This window comes from Triturus cristatus, chromosome 3_1 (assembly GCF_964204655.1).
Source record: "Triturus cristatus chromosome 3_1, aTriCri1.1, whole genome shotgun sequence".
Classification (NCBI taxonomy): Eukaryota; Metazoa; Chordata; class Amphibia; order Caudata; family Salamandridae; genus Triturus; species Triturus cristatus.
The window spans coordinates 496,905,695-496,924,936 of NC_140583.1; the positions used below are offsets into that span (position 1 = coordinate 496,905,695).

Sequence of the window (19,242 nt, forward strand, 5' to 3'; positions counted from 1 at the left end):
TTTCGAAGGTGAAATACAGTTTTTGGCAGGCTACAAGCTGATGTCAGGCACCGTTAGCTGCGCAGAGAATGAGGACAAAGTTCATGGATACAGATGCAGGCTCAGACTGGAGCTCTCAGAGGCAGAAGGCAGGAAAAGCTTGATGGCAGAATCAGGGCCTACTTGCCTGGACTGAAAAATAGCATAAGTGAACCATATAAAGCCGGTGGCCTTTCGTACTTAGGAATGGAATATCCGGCCCATTCATGGCGGATCTGAAAGAGGACATGTTAACGGTGGACGCACATGTATTTGCGTCTTCATAACTGGAACTGGAGGGAACATACATGTACTTGTGATTTATACATGAAACCGTTGGGGTCCAAGATAGGGGACATAACTGATCATAAAAATCCATATTTCCACACCATAACGCAAAAAGTGAGTAAAAGTCACAATATGAAAATAGGGATAGCATGAGGGTAATTTAGATCCTGAAGAAAGTCCCAACACAGAGAGGTCCTAGGAGAATGCTGAAACATGTAGACTAGACCAATATTATGAAGGTGTACAGGGATCTAATAGTCCTAATTTTAACTTTGACCTTTCCAACCCTAGAACACATTATCAAATCTACACAGGGACACACTTTAAAACCTCACACCATGATGCCCAACAATGCTCAAACCTTAACAAATTCTCACACATAGTTCAAGGTCAGCGCGTCTACAGCACATGTTACCTCACTGATGAAGCATTCCGCCTAGTGTGTGTGAGGGATCTGCTTCCTTCTTAAGGAACACACATATACATCAAACTGAACTAGACTGAAATGAGCCTCTTCTCCAGGGATACAAGAGTATCGTGCTCCATAATTAAAAATTCAGTACGTTTTTTGGTGATATGGAGGGTATATTGTTGGTCCTTGAGCCACCCTCACACTCACTTGGGGATTGCATGATATATATTGAATGTGACGTTTTTGAGAAGTATCAGAAATTCCAACTTTTCAAACTTGCGGGATCAATTTGTCATAATTTTGCTCATATTTCATAAATCAATTGTTTCTTTGTCTCCCATTTAGTATTAATGACATTGGTCATGTCAGTACTGATTACACAATTATGGCTAATCACACCTATATAGCACTAGGAATATATGGTATCTTCATCAACCTTACAACCACTTAGATCAGCCTTTATATAAGACATTTGTTTAAGTTATAAGATGGAGTTCACCCTCTCCATTGTCAAGATAAATGCTTGAAATCCGTTACTTAAGTTCCATATAGAATGCCACAAATTTGTGGACATCAGCTATATATTGACATAATCTTGTAATTATGTAATCATGTAATGAGAGAAATGTAAGTTCTTGGACATGGCTATAATACAAATGAAAATATTATCAGCATTTCTGAAAGGCAGTGCAATGATGGGTGGATTTTAAAGTTTGAGTCAATCTGCAAAATGAGTGTGTGAAATTAGGTATTAAATACTTTGTTCATCCTGGAACTAACCAGATAGTTTCTTACTTTCAGGGGAAAATACATAACTTCTTGCGAATGCTTTTGGGAATTTGTGTCTTATATATGTGACCACCATACACTTCCTCCCAACCAACTCACTCTTGTTGGAGTGGATAGCTTAATGATACCATTACAATTTTGCAAAGGAAAAACAAATGGGAATTAGATAACCTCGCCTCCAAATTGCATCAAACTTTACTTGCGCCCAATAAATACATCCTGTTTCATTATGGGCTTCAATGCAATTTACAGAAATGCTTACGTGTGTGGCAATGGTACTGCACTATGAGAAATCTGAGATCTACATACTGTTCTCCACTATTTCTCTTCAGTATAGAAAATCAGTATTTATCCCATAGAGATGACCATATGTTCAAACCATGATCTCATCACGTATTTAGCTGAATCAAGCTGGTTTTATGAAATAATACATCATTGCAAACAGCATAAGACTATTGTGCGATGTGATGAATAACTCACAGCGGCTCTCTCTGTTTTGTTTCTACATTCTCTTGAGAAGCCAAGCAAACTCCTTGCAGTTTTGAGCATGTTTCCTTGTTCCTTGTATTTCAGAAGATTTAGTTTGTGAAGAGGGATATTTCCGTAAGAAGTTAGATGCAGAGTTGATAAGTTGCAAAGTATTTGTCTTTGCTAAGGAATTTCGATTAATCATTTTTAGGTATCGGAAAACCATTTGGATGATTTCCCTTGAATTTAGTTAAATTACATTAGTATATTCCATTCATTTTTTATGTATTTCGTTTGTGTGGTGTATTTGTTTTATTTGCAGAGTGCTTACTTACCCCAACGTTTCATGGAGATAAATAGAATCTTACAAAATATGTACAAGACTCAGAAACTGCTAGACTAATAGTAGCCAGGATTTTGTCTCTATCCAAAAGGTAAGATGGCCCATATGCAGGAGAAGCCCAGATGCTAGGAGTTCCAGAGTTTAACCACTTAGATGATGGATAATCTGTCACCTGTCCTTAACTTGTGAAAGGAACAAGTCTACAAATGACCTTGATTGAGAATCAGGGCAATAATGCTGAACCGGAAAGTCAAAAAATCTGAGCTGAGCATTGAATGTGATGTGCCTCTCCACTTAAAACCATTGGAGTTTGGTGAGCACTGAAGACATAGGACCACACTAATATTTTTAATGCTAATGCTATCTGAAGATGTTAAAGCTGGTGCAGTAGGATTTCGGCAGACCCGGTTATAGACCTTTACAGACATTCCGCCAGGATATGGTCATGTTCTCTACAATTAAACAGTGATATGCCTCAGGAAGTAAAGGTAAGAGTTGAAAGTGACAGAATTTCACAACTACGGTCTCATGGACAGCAAAAGAGATATTTCCATTCAGTAAAATTCAAAGATTGTGAACAGCCCGCACAGAATTAGGCAGATTTCCCAAAGTACGTGGTCCATGGCAGGGACTATCAGAGAATAGGACTTTCACCTTGGTGAAATTGAGGTTTATGAAGTACGCCTGCACTAAAGCACCCATTGCCTTGAAGCGATTGTCAGAATATGGGCCCCATTGAGACAGCAAAAGTTAATACACCATAAGAGTTAACATCCATATAAATATGCGTATCATCTGCATGTATGTAGAATCAGACCCAACAACCAACATTTGGGTCTTGTTGAGTGGCGTAGACATTATAAAGCTGAAACATTTTAGAATTTGTGATAATATGAAAAATTGACATTATCAATTTTCTGCACCATGTCATGAAGAAGTTAAGTTTTGTACCGGCCAATTAGAGGAGCAGGAAACTGGCATGCAAGTTAATCAGTTATTTCACCTGGAAAATGTTAATATTTTCTATTGAATGCACAGATTTGACATCAAGCTTCTAAAATGAGATTTGGCACTAAAAGAATCTAAATGAACATCGCTGTCTTTTGTATCTGAACCCATCCCTCTTTTACTTGTTGTTTCTAATCACAAAATCATTTAACCTCTATCAATGTGGGTACATTAGGTGCCTTGTCCTCAAAACAAGTGCTAGGATTATCAGAAGGAGATTGGGGCTTTACCTCATAACTGACCCATATCCTTTGTTTTCTGCTTATTTGTTTTTGTTAGCTTCAAAGAAATGCCAGAAAAATGCTTCTTTAATTGTGTTATCGATTGCTTCATGATTCAATTGTATTAGGGGCAGTCTGTGATCCAGGTTCTTCTTACGATAACTAGTTTATGGACAATGCTGCATAACTGATATGATAGCAACAATTTCCAGTAATAGATGAAGGAACTCTGTATGCAAAAGGAATCGACTGAAGAGAGCAGTGTAGAATACTTCCGTCTGCTCTACTTGAGCATGAGCCATCACACTTGGATTCTCTGAAGCATGTCGTTATTAGTCAATTAACTGTCTGCATCGAATAGTCCAGTGATTTAGTTAAAGTAAAGTGGCAATGCTCATCGTCACTTGATGTCAAATGAATATCTCTATCGGCACAATGCCAGTGTCTAACAAATGGCTCATCCTGCAGTGGCTCCTCATCTAATGTTCCTATCTTATAGTTATGTGGCTAGCCCTAGTCAATGGTCCAAAATTTGTCTCAATCCAATGGTCCAATAAATGTCACAAACTAATGGTCCAATGACTGTCTTCATCTATTGGTCAAGGGATTGCCCCATCAAATGGACCAATAAGTGCCCAACCTAGTAGCCCAAAGTCCATCTCCATCTACTCGTTTAATTAGTGTCGCGGTAGCATGAGCCAATGAATCTTTTTGTCTAAGGAATGACTGTCTCCAATTATTCACCCAAACCTTGTCTCTAATGTTAATGGGACTGTATTCCTGTATTGATACAATAAACATTGCTATCTATTATTGAACTTACTTAAACATATTGCATTAATATGTGTTAATTTCTTTATATTTTATTGTTTTCTCACAGTACCTGTGTTGTGTCTCATTATTACTATTTAGCTTTGTAGCATTAATGCAACGTATCATCTTTCACCATGAAATTGACACAGTATGACAAGGCGTTGAGTTCTGTTTCTTTTTTTATAAACCTCGTTCATAACTCAGTAAGTAATTAATTTAGAGGCAGCGTAAGGCTTTCAAATAGTCGAAGGGTCATTTTCCAATCTATTTGTTTTCCTATCTGCGTTTTAGGTAAATAATTTGAGGAAGTGCATGTGTTTGAGTTTTTGAAATATGTTGGCTGGCAGAAGTGGATACATTTTGTCAAACGGGCAGGTGTGGCGCTACTCACTTTGGCACATTGTAGCTGTAACAAGGGGTAGCTTTAGGGCTGGCTTTGCGCCATCGCAGACTAGTTTTTGGGAATGCTGACTTTGCGTTTGGGGATAATTTCATGCCTGTAGACAATACCCCAGTGAGCAGTGGCCGAATGATGGAAGATACGTCTTAGACACTCTGTACAGTTTGTCCCTAATGTAACCCTCTAGTAGAACATGGCTCTCAATGCAAATAGATTTTATGTTAAATATCAGAATTATAATTTGTTTCTCTCTCTTCTTGCTTTGGCAGCACATTGGCTGTGACCTCATCCTGGGCTCTGAGATGAAGAATGATATTTGTGGAGTCTGTGGTGGCAAGAATGCTACCTGCAGACACTACCACAATGTTTACACCACCGAGTACCCCACCTCTGGTAACTGCCTCCCTCATTCTCCACTACACCATCGAGCGCACTGCTTCTGGTAACTGCCTCCCTCGTTCATCCCTGTACAACACTGAACACCCTGCTTCTGATCTCTGCTCCCTTCCTAACCCTTGTACTGCACTGAGCTCCCTTCCTCTATTATCTGCTTCCCTCGCTCATCCATGTACAACACTGTCCCTGATTCCACCTCCAACCTCATGCTTGTGCAACACTGAGCAACCCGCCTTTAGTAAATGCCCCACCTCATCCCTGTACAGCACCGAGCATCATACTTCTGTTATCTGGCTCCCTTCCTCTCGCATCCATGTACAGCAATGAACAACCTGGGAGGCCTCCCTCTTTCGCATCCCATGCGCCTGTCTACCTGCTGTTTTTGTTTCATTGATCACTCTTCACAAAAATCAGCCTTTTTGTCCAATGCCTTAGTCATTTACTCCTCATCCTAGTTGCACCGCTCCCGCCCCGGTGCACAGCATTTCTGCTCCAAATGCTTGGCCGCTCAAGTTGCTTCATATCAATAATAAATCATTGCAGGACCCAGAGCAGCCTGCCTCTTGTGGCTGCTTCCCTTGTTCAGCTCTGAGCAACACTAAGCGCATTATTTCTGATATTCCCATATCTGCCTCCCTTCGCCCCGCAGCCCTATAGCAGAGTGAACACCCCACCTCTCATATAGTGAATCTCCTATTCTGCACTTTAACTCTCATTCTGACTTGTGAGGCCAATCAGTGCTTGAAATTAAATTACAGAAGTGCCGGCGCTCACTATGCCAGAGCACTTATCAGCTACTGAGAGGTGGCGGTACTCTCCCATAAAAAGTATTGCATCACTGCTGAGAAGTGCGGGCCCTCTACTATTTACATTTAAGAATTGCAGGCGCCTTTACCTGTCCATTGAAACCACTGATATACCTGCAGCCTGCTGATATTACCTCTCATTCTTCTCTGAACCTGCATGCCTGCTACAGATCAGAGCCATCATATTTTGCAATGTCACCCTAGACATGTCTTAAAATCTATAACCACATACCCTTCTGATAGTAACATTCTAATTGTGTTCTGTGTATGCTGATTCAAGTAACCTTCCCTCAATCATGCACTGTTACACATGAACTCTACTCATAGTTATTCTCTAATTACATTTTGCTCTATGCGTACTACGTCAAGTAAATACCTCATCCTTTGCTGCTCAAAGGATACTCTACCAAGACTACATTTACACACTAGACATACTGCTTCTAGTATCTCTTCTTCCAAACCGCAGTACCATGAGCCATTCGTTATTCTACCTCGTGTCTACTACTCACCAGCCTAGACTACAGAACTGCACACCAGAACTCACTACCTGCTTCACTCATTTCTGTTTACGGCGTACATTGAAATGTGCTCTATCTTAGCCACAATCGCTGATTCCCTGCTTCCAACAAGAACCTTCGCATAAAAGTCTACTACATTTTCTACACTATACCCTCATTCGTATGAAGTCTTGCTCACCCCAGTTTCTGCATGTTTCAACCCCCTTCCTAAAAAAAGGATGAGCTCCATTCTCTCTAGCATTAATCTCGCTGCTTCCCAATGTGTTCGGCTCCATTCTCTCTCCTATTATCATGCTCCTTGTTGCCTGCTAAGCCATGCCCCATTCTCTACACCATGGAGCATCCTGTCTCTTTATTGACAATCTACACCATTTACCAGCCTGCCTCCCTTCTCCGAATGCTATCTGCTTTATATGTTGTGATGTATCATGTCGCAGACACTTCTGTAGCTCAGAGTCTGCCTTTAGGGTAGTCTCGCTGTGCGCAGTTGTCTCTCGACGGGTGTATCAATACGTAGTTCCTGGGCTTCATATAACAGACCTGAGCCAAGGTCTTCTGGATATGTTTTCTCCCTGTTGTGGCCCTTGCTCCCTCTAATATCTAGTTTAATTTTGTGTAGCTCACATCACAAAGCTTTCCCTTTGCGTTGATTTACCATACTCATGATTCATGAATGATTTCGAATTTTAGAGCAGTAAGATACACTTACTCATTAAAAAACATAATGCTTAAGCATTGTTCTTCCTGTAATGATCATCTCCACTCTATATGCCATCATGCACCTTGTTGCCCATATTGTCTGTCCCTGATCTCTACAGAATAATAGTAAGCACCTTGCTTCCTATAGAGTAACCCTTCACTGTCTACACAATTGAGGATCGTGGTCCTCCTTATGCTCCATTACTTACCCATAATCCCTTGCCTCCAGTTCCACTTCCTCATCTCACACTATAGTCTGCATCATAGGGTTTGGACAAACCTCATGATGCAACACCTTGGAAAAGAAGTAAATGACTAGTTCTGCTATTGGTTATGCATCCTAAAATATCCTTACCCATGTTCTATATGTTTCATCACCCTTTTCCCATAATGATCAGCTCTGTTCTCATTTCCATCAAGGACCACCCTTCTCATATTACCTCCCTTCCTTTACATGAATGCACCCCATATCTCTTAATGATCTACTCTATTTCCCAATATTCTGCCCCATCCCCTATGAAATTGACTTTCTATATAGTTACTATTGATCCTCTATAACATTAAATACCCTGCCTACCATGATGTTCTGCGTTGTCATCCATAACACCGAACACTCTGCTTTGCAATAATCACGTCAATCCTTTTTAGCAATGAGCACCACGTTTCCTCCTATGAACAATAATTAATTGTCCCATTTTCAGTCATTGGAAGTCCTGTTCACCTAACGAGTTGCTCCATTTTTTATATTGCAACACTGCGCCCCTGCTTCCAACAACAAGAGACAAAGGGCCATATGTAGGTAGCATCACATTTACCGATTCATAAATACCGAATTTTACCGATTCGGTATTTATGAATCGGTAAATGTGATGTAGGTAATGATTCGGTAAATTTTACCGAATCGGAAAAATTCGGTAAATATGAATCGGTATTTACCGATTCGGTAATGGGGCATACCTTCCCATTGATTCCTATGGGCCTGGAGGCCCATAGGAATCAATAGGAAGCCAGTCACCATTACCGATTCGGTAAATACCGATTCGGTAATGGGGGGAGCATATACAAGGGTGGCAGGGTGTCACATTGACACCCTGTTGCACCCCTGATTCTTGCATGTGTGCACATGTGGCGCACATACATGCCCTAAGGGCATGTATGTCTGCCACATGGCACTCTTACATCTGCAAAATATTGAGTTTTGCAAGGTATTCGTTATTTATCACCAACCTGTATTTGGTGGTAAATAACGAATTCTTAATAGTAATTTGCACTCTTTAGAGTGCTCCCTACATTCAGGATTCCGTATTTACCGATTCGGTATTTTACCGATTCGGTAATTTACCGAATCCTGAATTATGCCTCCTACATCACAAATAGCTAAATACCGGTCGGTAACGGGATATTTACCGAATTTCGGCCGTTACCGACCGGTATTTAGCTACCTACATGAGGCCCAAAGTCCTTTATAACACTGAGCATAAGGTACCCCATCATTTTCTGCTTTGTGAGTAATAGCATTGAGAAACACTGAATCCATGGGGGTTCGTCAATCTCAGTGGTGATCACCTTTCTGTTTACCATGAAATTCTACTCCAGCTTCCAATAACAACATCCGCTAATGTCCTCGAGCACACCCTTCCCCACACTGGCCTGTCTCATTCATTACATCTTTGATTTGTATCCTGCTTCCAATCCACTTGCCTATTCTACAACAGCATTTATTTGCCTCTGCTATCAAACACTCTACTGTCCATAGGCATCTGCCCTTTCCCTTCACCATGCTTCCAGTATTGATCCACTTAAATATCTGTCAATCTAAGCAAAATTTCTCTGGTACTATTCTACACGTTTTGCTGTACTACAGGGCTCTCCACAAGGATCACCCATTGCAAATTCCTCCATCATGATGCCAGGCCTAAAAATTAGTCTGTCACTACTCCTGCCACTTTACATCCTATTTCGCACTCCATCATCCTTTTAATTGATTGTTCAGTGGTGCTTCTTGCTTTCCCGAACTGGGGGGCATATTATCAAGGACGGCGTTAAAATTATCGCCGGTTTAGGTTTTAGAACATGGGCTTCTATTGGAATTCTCCAGGGCATATTATCAAGCCCATTATCCCCGCTTTAGCGGCAGTTTTCTGCCGCTAAACCGGCGATAATTTTAACGCCGTCCTTGATAATATGCCCCTGACTCTCTTCAACCCTGCTCTAATGAGAATGTTCATGACGTGCACTATTTTAACATTACAGATATAGTACGCTGTGAAATAGTTTATGCATGTATTTATATTACAAATGCCATTTTAGTCACTGATGTCCGTATTCACTGAAATAATTAAACAAGTATTTTGACCACTGCTGTCTATACTACTTGTCTATAACAGGGGACATAGTGGTGTCTGATTTAGAGGACGTTGTTAAAAAGAATCGCCAGCAAAATGCTGACAGATGCTGGGCACGCCCTCCTCTGGATTCACCAGCCACACCTATAGGACAGGGGTCAGCAGCGCTCCCAATAGAAAGCCGGGCTGTCTGTGACGCTAGCAAGACTGTCCTTGCAGCCAGGACACGGCTGCCTGATGGAGGGTAGCCGGCTCACCATCACTCCTGGCGGCACCCTTTGTGTGGAAGACCGCCATGTAAATCCTGAAAATGTTCCTGATACTCAGACAGTAGCTGGAAGTCTATTCTCATTTTAGGGTTGCATTTTCCCTGCCAACCAACGTTTCATGATGGCAGTCTACACTGCTGCCATGGCAAGGTGGGTCTGCTAATCAGTCCTTTTTTCCCACTCCCGAGGGAGAGGAGTGGTGGAAGGGAAGTTGCACATCTAAGATGAAAAATTAAAAATGTGTAGACTGTCGGCGAATGCTGTGGCAGTTCGGTGGACGGTAACAAACTTAAGTCAGGACCCTGGCTCCAGTAACAATCTCTTTGACCCTCTTCGGTGTGGTGGCGCACTCTGCTTACAGTATCAGCTTCAGTTGCATCAATTTAAATAATAATAAGCATCTCCTTTTGTGTTCTACTTCACTTCTTTGACCTCCCTACTTCCTTTAACATTTGCTTGATTCCTACTTTATCTCTTTCTAACGCCCTGATGTATTTTTCTTCCTTTATTACACCTCACTGCTTCTAAAGTATGTGTGGCCTTTAACCGCTTTGCTTCAACTAACATACTGTTGTGGTTTATTTACGTGATCCCTTAGACCTTCCTGCTTCCAGTAACTTCCTCTTGGAGTGTTTTTCAACTTCCCGATCCTGTAACGTCTTTTTGTAGTGTGTCTGATGCCTTTGTCCTGCCTGCTTCCGCTCACGTCACCCCCCTTTCGTCTATTTCACCTTCTTTTGGGTTTGGTGTTTTTGACCTTTCAAATTCCCAGAAGTTCCTCGTGTATTTAAGGGCTTGCCTTTGACATTCTTGCTTCCAGTAACTTCTCCCTGTGTGGTCTGGATAATGCATTCGTCTCGGGGCTCCGTGATTCACTACTCTCTTTGAATTTTAAATGCAACTGTTCCTCGAGCACATGGCGACCTGACTGGTGAATTTAGAGCACTGATATTTTCACAAATGAGGTTGGACAGCATGAGGTCCAAGGGCACTCATCCATATCAAACCTTATTTTTGTGTGTTTAATTTGCACAGAAGAATTGGTATTGTGCGTCGCGCACAACCTCCGGCCTCCCGCTGTCCCTCCTCACTGTCCTGTCAAAATGTTTGCACATTGTTGTGTGAAGCAGTTCGAGAGGCACCTGTGTGTGCGCCCCAGTAGCAGGGCTTATGTTAGTGTTGCTGTTAATGCAAGTTCTCTATTGTGTCCCGACCTGTTTTGAAGTGTTAACCCTTTCTTGGGAGAGCCCTCTTCGAGTTAGCTTGCTTGCAGATGTACTTTATCTGATTGCTCACCAGCAGCCTTGTTCTTACTTGTGCTGAGATCTCAGCTGCTTGTTGTTCCTGATGCTATCTCTGATTTCCGCAGGTAATTTTGGATACAGTGAGGTGACTCTGATACCTGCTGGCGCCACCCACATCAAGGTGACAGACAACAGCAGGAACTACCTGGGTAAGAGAAGCCAAAGTAAACATTCAGAACCCTGAAGGCCTCATCACCAGTCAACCCTGATAGGGCACAGTGTTCTCACACTACTAGTGATACTGCTACATAATACAGAAAAATATAAATAAACGACATGAAGGGATAGGTCTACAGTCCTCATCCTCAGGTGGCCTGAATATTGTCTTCCCCAAATACGACTGACCACGAATACCTTATTAACCTATTGACAACCCGCAAATCTCCACAAAACCAGGGGTGGCTTTGACCTCGACCATACTGTACCCTATGAGTACTCAGAGGATTATCACATAGAAAGGGTCCTAATGCTGCTGCCAGGGCATGTCTGCAGGGCACAGACATGCAGGAATCTGGCATATTGGGCTACTTTTGGAAAGATGCGGCGGGCGATAGGCACACGCCGCCCTCCTGCACTATTTAACAAGTAACCTGTTATTCGAGAATAAGAGATGCTTGAACGCGATCTAGCGGTTTCTAGCCAGCATGTCTGCACATTTGCAGAAGGAGCTTTACTTTGCTGCTGCCACCTGCCAATGAACTGTGACTGGCCCCACTGCTGCACAGCAGAGTGCTGGGTAGAATTGCCCTCTACGGTCTGTATTGCCCCAGCTCTCTTAGCCTCATCCGTTTGCAGGCTCCAGCATTTCACCCACCTACATTTATGAGATAGGGGATGCAGTATAGGTACCCGATATGACAATGAGTTTTTCACAAACAAGGCAACGTGAAAGCTGCGCGTGCTGAATCACTGTGGAGACATCATGGCAATGGTGCTTTACATACTTTCAAATGTGGGAGTTGGAATGGCAATGATACCTTGCATACTTTACAGCGCTGAAAAATGTTTGCAATGATCCTCGATAGATTAGGACAAGGGTAGAACTGACGTGGAAGTGATAATGTACATGCCAGGGTAGCGCTGCAACCTGCTTCGTAACAGGTGCTTCACATACTGGACAATGTGAGAATTGACGTGGCACATAGTGAGGCACATGCCGCTCAACGCGCGGATCAGTTTGGCATTGAGTATCTTACATATATTGAGTAAACATACTAAGACACGATGTGGTATTTTTGGAAGGCAATGTAAAAATGTAAAAACTGTCAGGGCAATGTGTTCCTTACATACTGGGGAAATGTGGATATTGCCACTATGGCATGTGGATTACATACTGTGACTGATGCAAACTTCTGTCTAATGGATAGCTCTCTGTCTGCACGGTAGAGTGTAGCTTGGAGCCTTGGTTTAGTTAGACTCCCCAAGATATAATGAGCAGGTCTGCTTTATTTCAGAAATGGCAATGTCAAACTGATCAATACTTGATTACCACCTCTGGGAAGGTTGCACATTGCGCATCATATCAGCACTATGGGATGTTTGATCACCATCCTAGTGGCACAGTCACAATCTTCTATTATTTGAACAACAGTCATTTATAAATGTTGGAAGTCTCCTTACATGTTGCAGAATCCTGTCGTATTATAGCAGCAATTATGGTAGTATTTTATTTTCTAGATTAGCAAACATAGCTACTTTGGGCACGACAATATTTTAGTTTATCGTATTACTAGAGCAGTTTTTTTAAATAAAAAAAAACAGTTTGTGGAAATTCTATAATACAATAATTTTAGCGGTCCATGCTAGCTTTATTCCATTGGTAATGTGATGATGACAAACATAAGTTTTTTAGAATAGTGGAAAATGCATAATAATTTTTTTTTTTTAAATCATTGGTTGTATATCAACTAAACCAGACTGGGTATTTGGCACAGCATGAACATAACAAACTGAAACAGACAAATCGTAAGTGGCTGAGTAGGAGATGCAGCAATCATAGTGACATTACACCACAAAAAAGGCCACCAGTCTTGGTTTTATTGTGTCTGAGTGTTAATTCAAATAATTCCAAGATCAAATTTCTTCAAGGAACGATAATTAATGTTTCTGGATTTAAATGAGTTTAATATACTTTCTTGGATTTACTTGGATACTTCTGTGGCTTGTATTCCACGTATCCTGGGCTTCACAAATGATTCAGGAATATTCTGCCACGGGGCAGTGTTGTATTAAGGTGTGGCCTGATTAATAGCAGGTCCCTGGTAAAACACTATCAGGGGGTGTCAAACATGTTAGAAGACATGTACTTGGATGTCTTATTCCTTACAGAGACCTGGACTAGCAATGACTCCTTGGTAGAGATAGGCCTCGCCTGTCCAGAAGGCTATAATATCTTTCACAAACCTAGGGCCTCTGGAAGAGGAGGGGGAGTTGGGGTAATATTTAAATAAAGATGGAACTTTGCACCTTTACAGGTCGAAGAGGTTGCTGGGATTGAGCTACTAGGCTTCTCGCTGCAAGAGACGAGGGGAAGGCTATTAACCGGAATGGTCTGCTATAGACCTCCAGGTCTAGATACTCAGTACCAAGCATTGTTTGATTCCATCGCCGCCCTGACTCTAACACACTCCAGAATGATGCTTGAAGGGGATTTCAACTTATGGGACAACGGGGCTCTAGGGAATCATTTGAGAGACCTGAGGCAAATATGTGAGAATCTTAGTCTACATCAGTTAGTACTACAACCAACCCATTTAGGAGGGCATGTGTTGGACCTATGGTTTGCAAACCAGACCGAGACGAAGGTGATCAGTGTATTGCCTCAAAGCTGGACCGATCACTCATTAATTCATTTCAGGATTACTATGTCCAATGTAGTGAATAATATTAATCGTTCAGTGACCTATCACAAGGGCAGAGACTGGGCTAAATTATTAAACAACAGACCAGATTCAATATTCTCGAATCAGACCTTTTTTGTTCCCGATGACTCAGTGGAAAAGAGTTATCAAACTTATTGTAACCATATTACCAACACTCTGGATCTATGCGCCCCTATAAAACAGATAAAGAACAAAAGGAAACCTTCGGCCCCCTGGTACAGTGAGGAGCTGAAACTACTGCGAATCACATGTAGACAGGCTGAGAGGAGGAGGCAAACGTTTTACTTAGAGTTAGATAGGAAAGCGCTGAGACTAGCGCAGGCCCAATATAAGGAGACTATTGCTAAGTCCAAAGCACTCTTCTTTGCTAAATCCATCCTACATGCTCCGAATAGTACAAAAGCCCTCTTTAATATTATAAGGGATCTTTCTAGCCCCGCCTGCATGGGCAATAAAGTGGTCGAATCGCAGAAATTATGCGATGAGATTGCCACTCATTTTCAAGAAAAGATCGCCAAAATTGTTGGAGGTTTTGATCCAGGCAATACTAGTTGCCAGGATGACTTGCCTCAGACACTAGCTGAGGAACCCTGGGCAGAAACATCCTTGGAGTATTTCCAACCCCTTACCAAGGAGCTTTATGACAGCTGCGCTCAAAGTGTATCATCTGGGTCCCCCCTTTACCCCCTTCCTCATAAGATCTGGAAGGAATGTGGACAAGATCTACTTCGCTGGATACAACAGATTTGCTGTCAATCCTTAGAAGACGGCATGGTCCCAGAGGCCTGGAAGCAGGCAGTGGTAACCCCTTGGTTAAGAAGCCCTCCTTGGATCCAACAAACCAGGCAAACTTTAGGCCCATATCCCTTTTGCCCTATCCTGTAAAAATTCTGGAAAAGGTTGTCAGCAAGTCCTTATCAGGCTAGCTTGAAGTGAATCATCTGTTGGACAGGGATCAGTTCGGTTTTCGCCCAGGACATGGGACGGAAACAGCCTTGGCAACCGTATTGGATAACCTACGAATGCGAGCCGACAATGGTAACTCTTCTGTGTTAGTGTTGCTAGATATGTCGGCCGCATTCGACACAGTGAGCCTTGTAGTGTTGATGGGAAGGCTGGAGAGAATGGGTTAGAAAGGTCGCACCCTGAAGTGGCTGCAATCGTACCTTTCAGAGAGACAACAGGTGGTAAACATGACTCCGTTCGCCTTCTCTAAGTCTCCGGTACGTCACCGAGTGCCGCAGGGTTCAGCAATAAGCCCCATTCTTTTTAATATATATCTGCGCCCGCTGATTCCTATCATTAAATCTTTCGGGATTGACCTGGTAAACTATGCTTACGACACCCAACTGGTGTTCTCTCTGGAACGGAAGCGTGCAGTGACCATGGATACTTCCCAGGAATGCATGCGCCAGACCTCCGGTTGGCTCAAAGAAAACTCTTTGCAGTTCAACGAGGGGAAAACAGAGGTGGTATACTGTTCCACTGCCAAAATGGCACAGTATTTGCTGCTAGAGTTTAAACTCACTCATGGGGATGACCCTCTGGCCCCATACGCAACCTGGGCATCCTGATTGATGACAACCTCCAAATGGCATCATACCAAAAATACTGTGGGTCTAAAGTTCTGTGTGAAAACCTGATATATTCAGTTGAGTGAAACAAAAACCATCTGGGGCTTACCCAGAAAGGTTAAGTTCCCATCACCCACCAGAGGTGGCTATTCATCATCTGGGAACTATGGACTTAACCATAAAGACCAACCACTTAGGTGATTGTGGTGGTTATGTGGTAGTCCCAGTCGTGGGTGCCAAAGATGGGGTGATGGTTTGCAGTGCCAAGAATATAAAAGGAAAAAGTGCTATTAAAAATGGCTATCAAGACACAAACAATTTTATTCTGGTGCTGTCTTGATGCCACTTTAAAAACAGTGCGTGGACAGCTTAACAAATAACTGTCAGGGTGTCGGACTACATGTTTCGGCTACTGGACTAGGGAGTCCAAGCTCTCATCAGGACCATGTTGCGCTACTGCAAAAACGTGTGAAGAAAGGAAACTTATGTACACTAAAGATTGGGGTGAATACCCAATACAACCTGATTGTTCAAGTACGTTCCCCAAGGGTTTTTAAGGGAAAGAGACCTAGTTACAATGGAGAAAAGAAAATCAACTCATTTATAAAAAATATCAGTGTTAATCACAGAACAAGGCTAGATATGATGTGCTAGCGACCATTAACACAATACTACTTGATGTATTGTTTAAACAGAGTGATAATCATATCAACAAACAGCTTGTGCACTTACCCGTCAATTTTCGGGTACGTACCTCGCCTCGCCTGGCATCCGCTCAGGACGTGAGGCACCGCTCTATAAGGAAGAGAGTATCAAAAAGTAAAATAGCCCCTAGGTGATTTATCCTGTTTAGTTCAAGTAGGGGGGAAGAAAAAGACTTCCAAGTGGTGTCGTTTGATAGAACAATTATAAAAGCATGGCAGAATCAAACAATCTAAAGAGGTCTTAAAAATACGATTTACAGGTATATATGTGCTGATGTATTCAGAAATCACTGAGCCTCTTGCAGAGGATCCAGAGTAGGTATATCATTCAAAAGCATGTAGTGCAAATGCGCGTTCAGCCCCAGACCGGTACGTCTGGAGTGCACGCTGACTCGGGAGACCCGTAGTAGAGGGGGCTCAAGCTACGTCCATGTAAGAGTCAAGGTGTGTGCAGCATGGCGTCTAGGGCACGCGCCTAAACAGAAACTCATATACACAGCAAAAATAGAGTATGGGACTCACCTCTCCGTCGGTACCCCGCTCTGGCAACTGAGCTGGAAGGGGAGGTGGCGAACCGACCGGGGGAGTTTCCTTATAAGCACCAATGAGCGTCTAGCTTTGCTGGTTGCTACGGGGCGCTCAAAGGTACGAAATGCCTAGTGTGATGTTTCGTCGTCGGGAAACCTGGGAAATGTAGTATACTGTGTGGTTTCTGTAATCAACAGAGTCTGGAAGGATCTTAGGCGACATGTTGGAGTGTCTGCTAACAAGGTCCGACCATAGTGACTGTTCCTAATATACTTGTCTTCGACAGAGCACCGTCCATGTAAAGGGCCCCTAAATGTATTATTACTCGCTCTGAAATGTGTATCTTCGTGTTGTCATAATAACAGCGCACCACGGAAGAAATACTCGTGTGAGGTCACATGTTCCTCGAAACTTGAGATATAAAGTGCCGTGTATGGTACTTAGTGAATGTTGAGGAAGTAATGGAAAAAACGGGAATAGAACATCCCTTATTAAGATGTTGTCGACATAGTAGGATCTATATAGTAATATCTATATAGTAATAATAGACTCGAGGACACTGAAGTTTGAGTGAATAGTGTCCTATGGGCTAAAATGGTAGTAGTCTCAACATTTTAGGGTGCACAAAGTGTGGGTATCTCACGGAATTAAAGAGATGACCATGGAATGTCATCGTTTAAACCCAATTGATCACTCTTAAGTTTAAACACCCATTTCTGTTCTTTTATGAACAGAAATCTACTGATGTCTGTCACATGTATGGGGATGAAAGGTTGTTCTAAAATCACCCATCTCAAATCCTCTGGTTTGTGTCTCAGCGACAAAAAGTGATTGGTAAGTTTGGTCGCTTGTTTGTTCCGTCTAATGGTGCTCTTATGTTCATTGATGCGCGTTTTGATCTTTCGTGTGGTCATGCCCACATATCGCAATGAACATGGGCAGGTTATGAGGTAAATTACTCTTTCTGTATTGCAGTTGGTGTGCTTTTTTAGAATCCATGGTGTATTGGTACCTATGTCGATGGTTTTGGTAGGCTGAGTTTGTGGACAAGCAGAACACTGGCCGCATGGGAAATGCCCCTGTACTGGTGGTAAACTCCACAAGGTGTTAGTGACAGTGGGGGGTTTGACCCGTGGTCTTGTATGTACTAGACTATCTCTGAGGTTAGTACCTCTTTTGAAAGAGAAAAGGGGAGGTGGTAAAACCTCATTCCCTATGTTCAATATCCGCCAGTGTTTCCGGATCGTTTTTTGTACATGGTTGGACCATGTACTGAAAGTATTGACAAAGGTCATTCTAGACAAAGGAGGTTTCGGTACTGGAGGTTCTAAAAGAGCTCCCCGATGATTGTTGGAGGCTCTTTTCCAAGCACGTCTGACCAGCCTTTTTGGGTATTGTCTATCTTGTAACTGATTGGATAGATCTTCTGCATGATGATTGAAGGTCGTTAAGTCAGAACAGTTTCTGCGAATACGCAGGAACTGTCCAATGGGTAGATTTTCCCGAAGAGATCTGGGATGATGGCTATGAAAGCTCAAAAGAGAGTTTTTCGATAAAGGTTTTCTATATAGCTCACTCCCCAGTCTGCCATGGTCAGGGCATATCACAATGTCTAGGAAAGGTAGTCGAGTTTTATCATAGGCTACCGTGAAACGCAAAAAATCGTTCTTCTCATTTAGCCATGCATGGAAATCTAACAAAGAGGCAACAGGCCCATGCCAGACTACCAGAATATCATCAATGTACCTTTTCCAGATCTTTATCTGGTCTCTGAATGGATTGGACTGTGTAAGTACATTGTTCTGTTCGAAGAGATGGACGTACAGGTTGGCTAGGCTCGGCGCGAAAATGCTGCCCATAGATGTACCCGAGACTTGTAAGTCCTAAGACTATACCGACCTCAAGTTGCCATTACACATTCCTGATCGGCCCAGAGAGACCCTTAAAATACACTCAGATACCTTCAGCATTCCCTGAAGAAACTCTCTGCCAGTCTTCAGACACCCATAGGTACTTCTCAAGCTTCTACCACAAACCATTAGAGACTCTCACCCATCCCTGAGAACAGCAGGCCCTCAAAACACCCTCATTGAATCCACAGAGGCACGCTGACATCCCCAATTGATTCTTGCACACTCCTTTCGCTGGCCTACATAAACTCTTAGAGATTCAGCTCTCAATTGACCAAAATGTCTTGGTCTTCAGTAACTACATAGGCAGGCTTCCTGCCACTTACCCCTCCGCGCAGCTTCCCTGCGGCCAGTAAAGCTGCCAACTTGTAACTCTTGTTCTTGACAGGTGCCCATAAATAACCATGCACGTTGTTGTTATCAGTGATGTCATTCTAGAAGTCATTACGCATGTTACTAATACTGTGATTGAACATGACATGAGTAATGTAATTTGTGAGGGTATAAACAATGCATGTTGAGAAAGGAAGCGGTTATAGTTACTTCA

At 42.5% G+C, this 19,242-nt stretch overlaps 1 protein-coding gene across 2 annotated transcripts in view; it reads left to right on the forward strand.

The window, feature by feature from the left end:
* LOC146860466 (ADAMTS-like protein 5) overlaps window positions 1-19,242 on the forward strand; it is a 315,295-nt gene that overhangs the window by 212,434 nt on the left and 83,619 nt on the right. For both annotated transcript variants that reach the window (XM_085644356.1, XM_085644354.1), the window contains exons 7-8: window positions 5,030-5,153; window positions 11,163-11,246. In XM_085644356.1, the coding sequence (XP_085500482.1) occupies window positions 5,030-5,153; window positions 11,163-11,246 (208 nt within the window). The remainder of the gene's footprint in view (window positions 1-5,029; window positions 5,154-11,162; window positions 11,247-19,242) is intronic.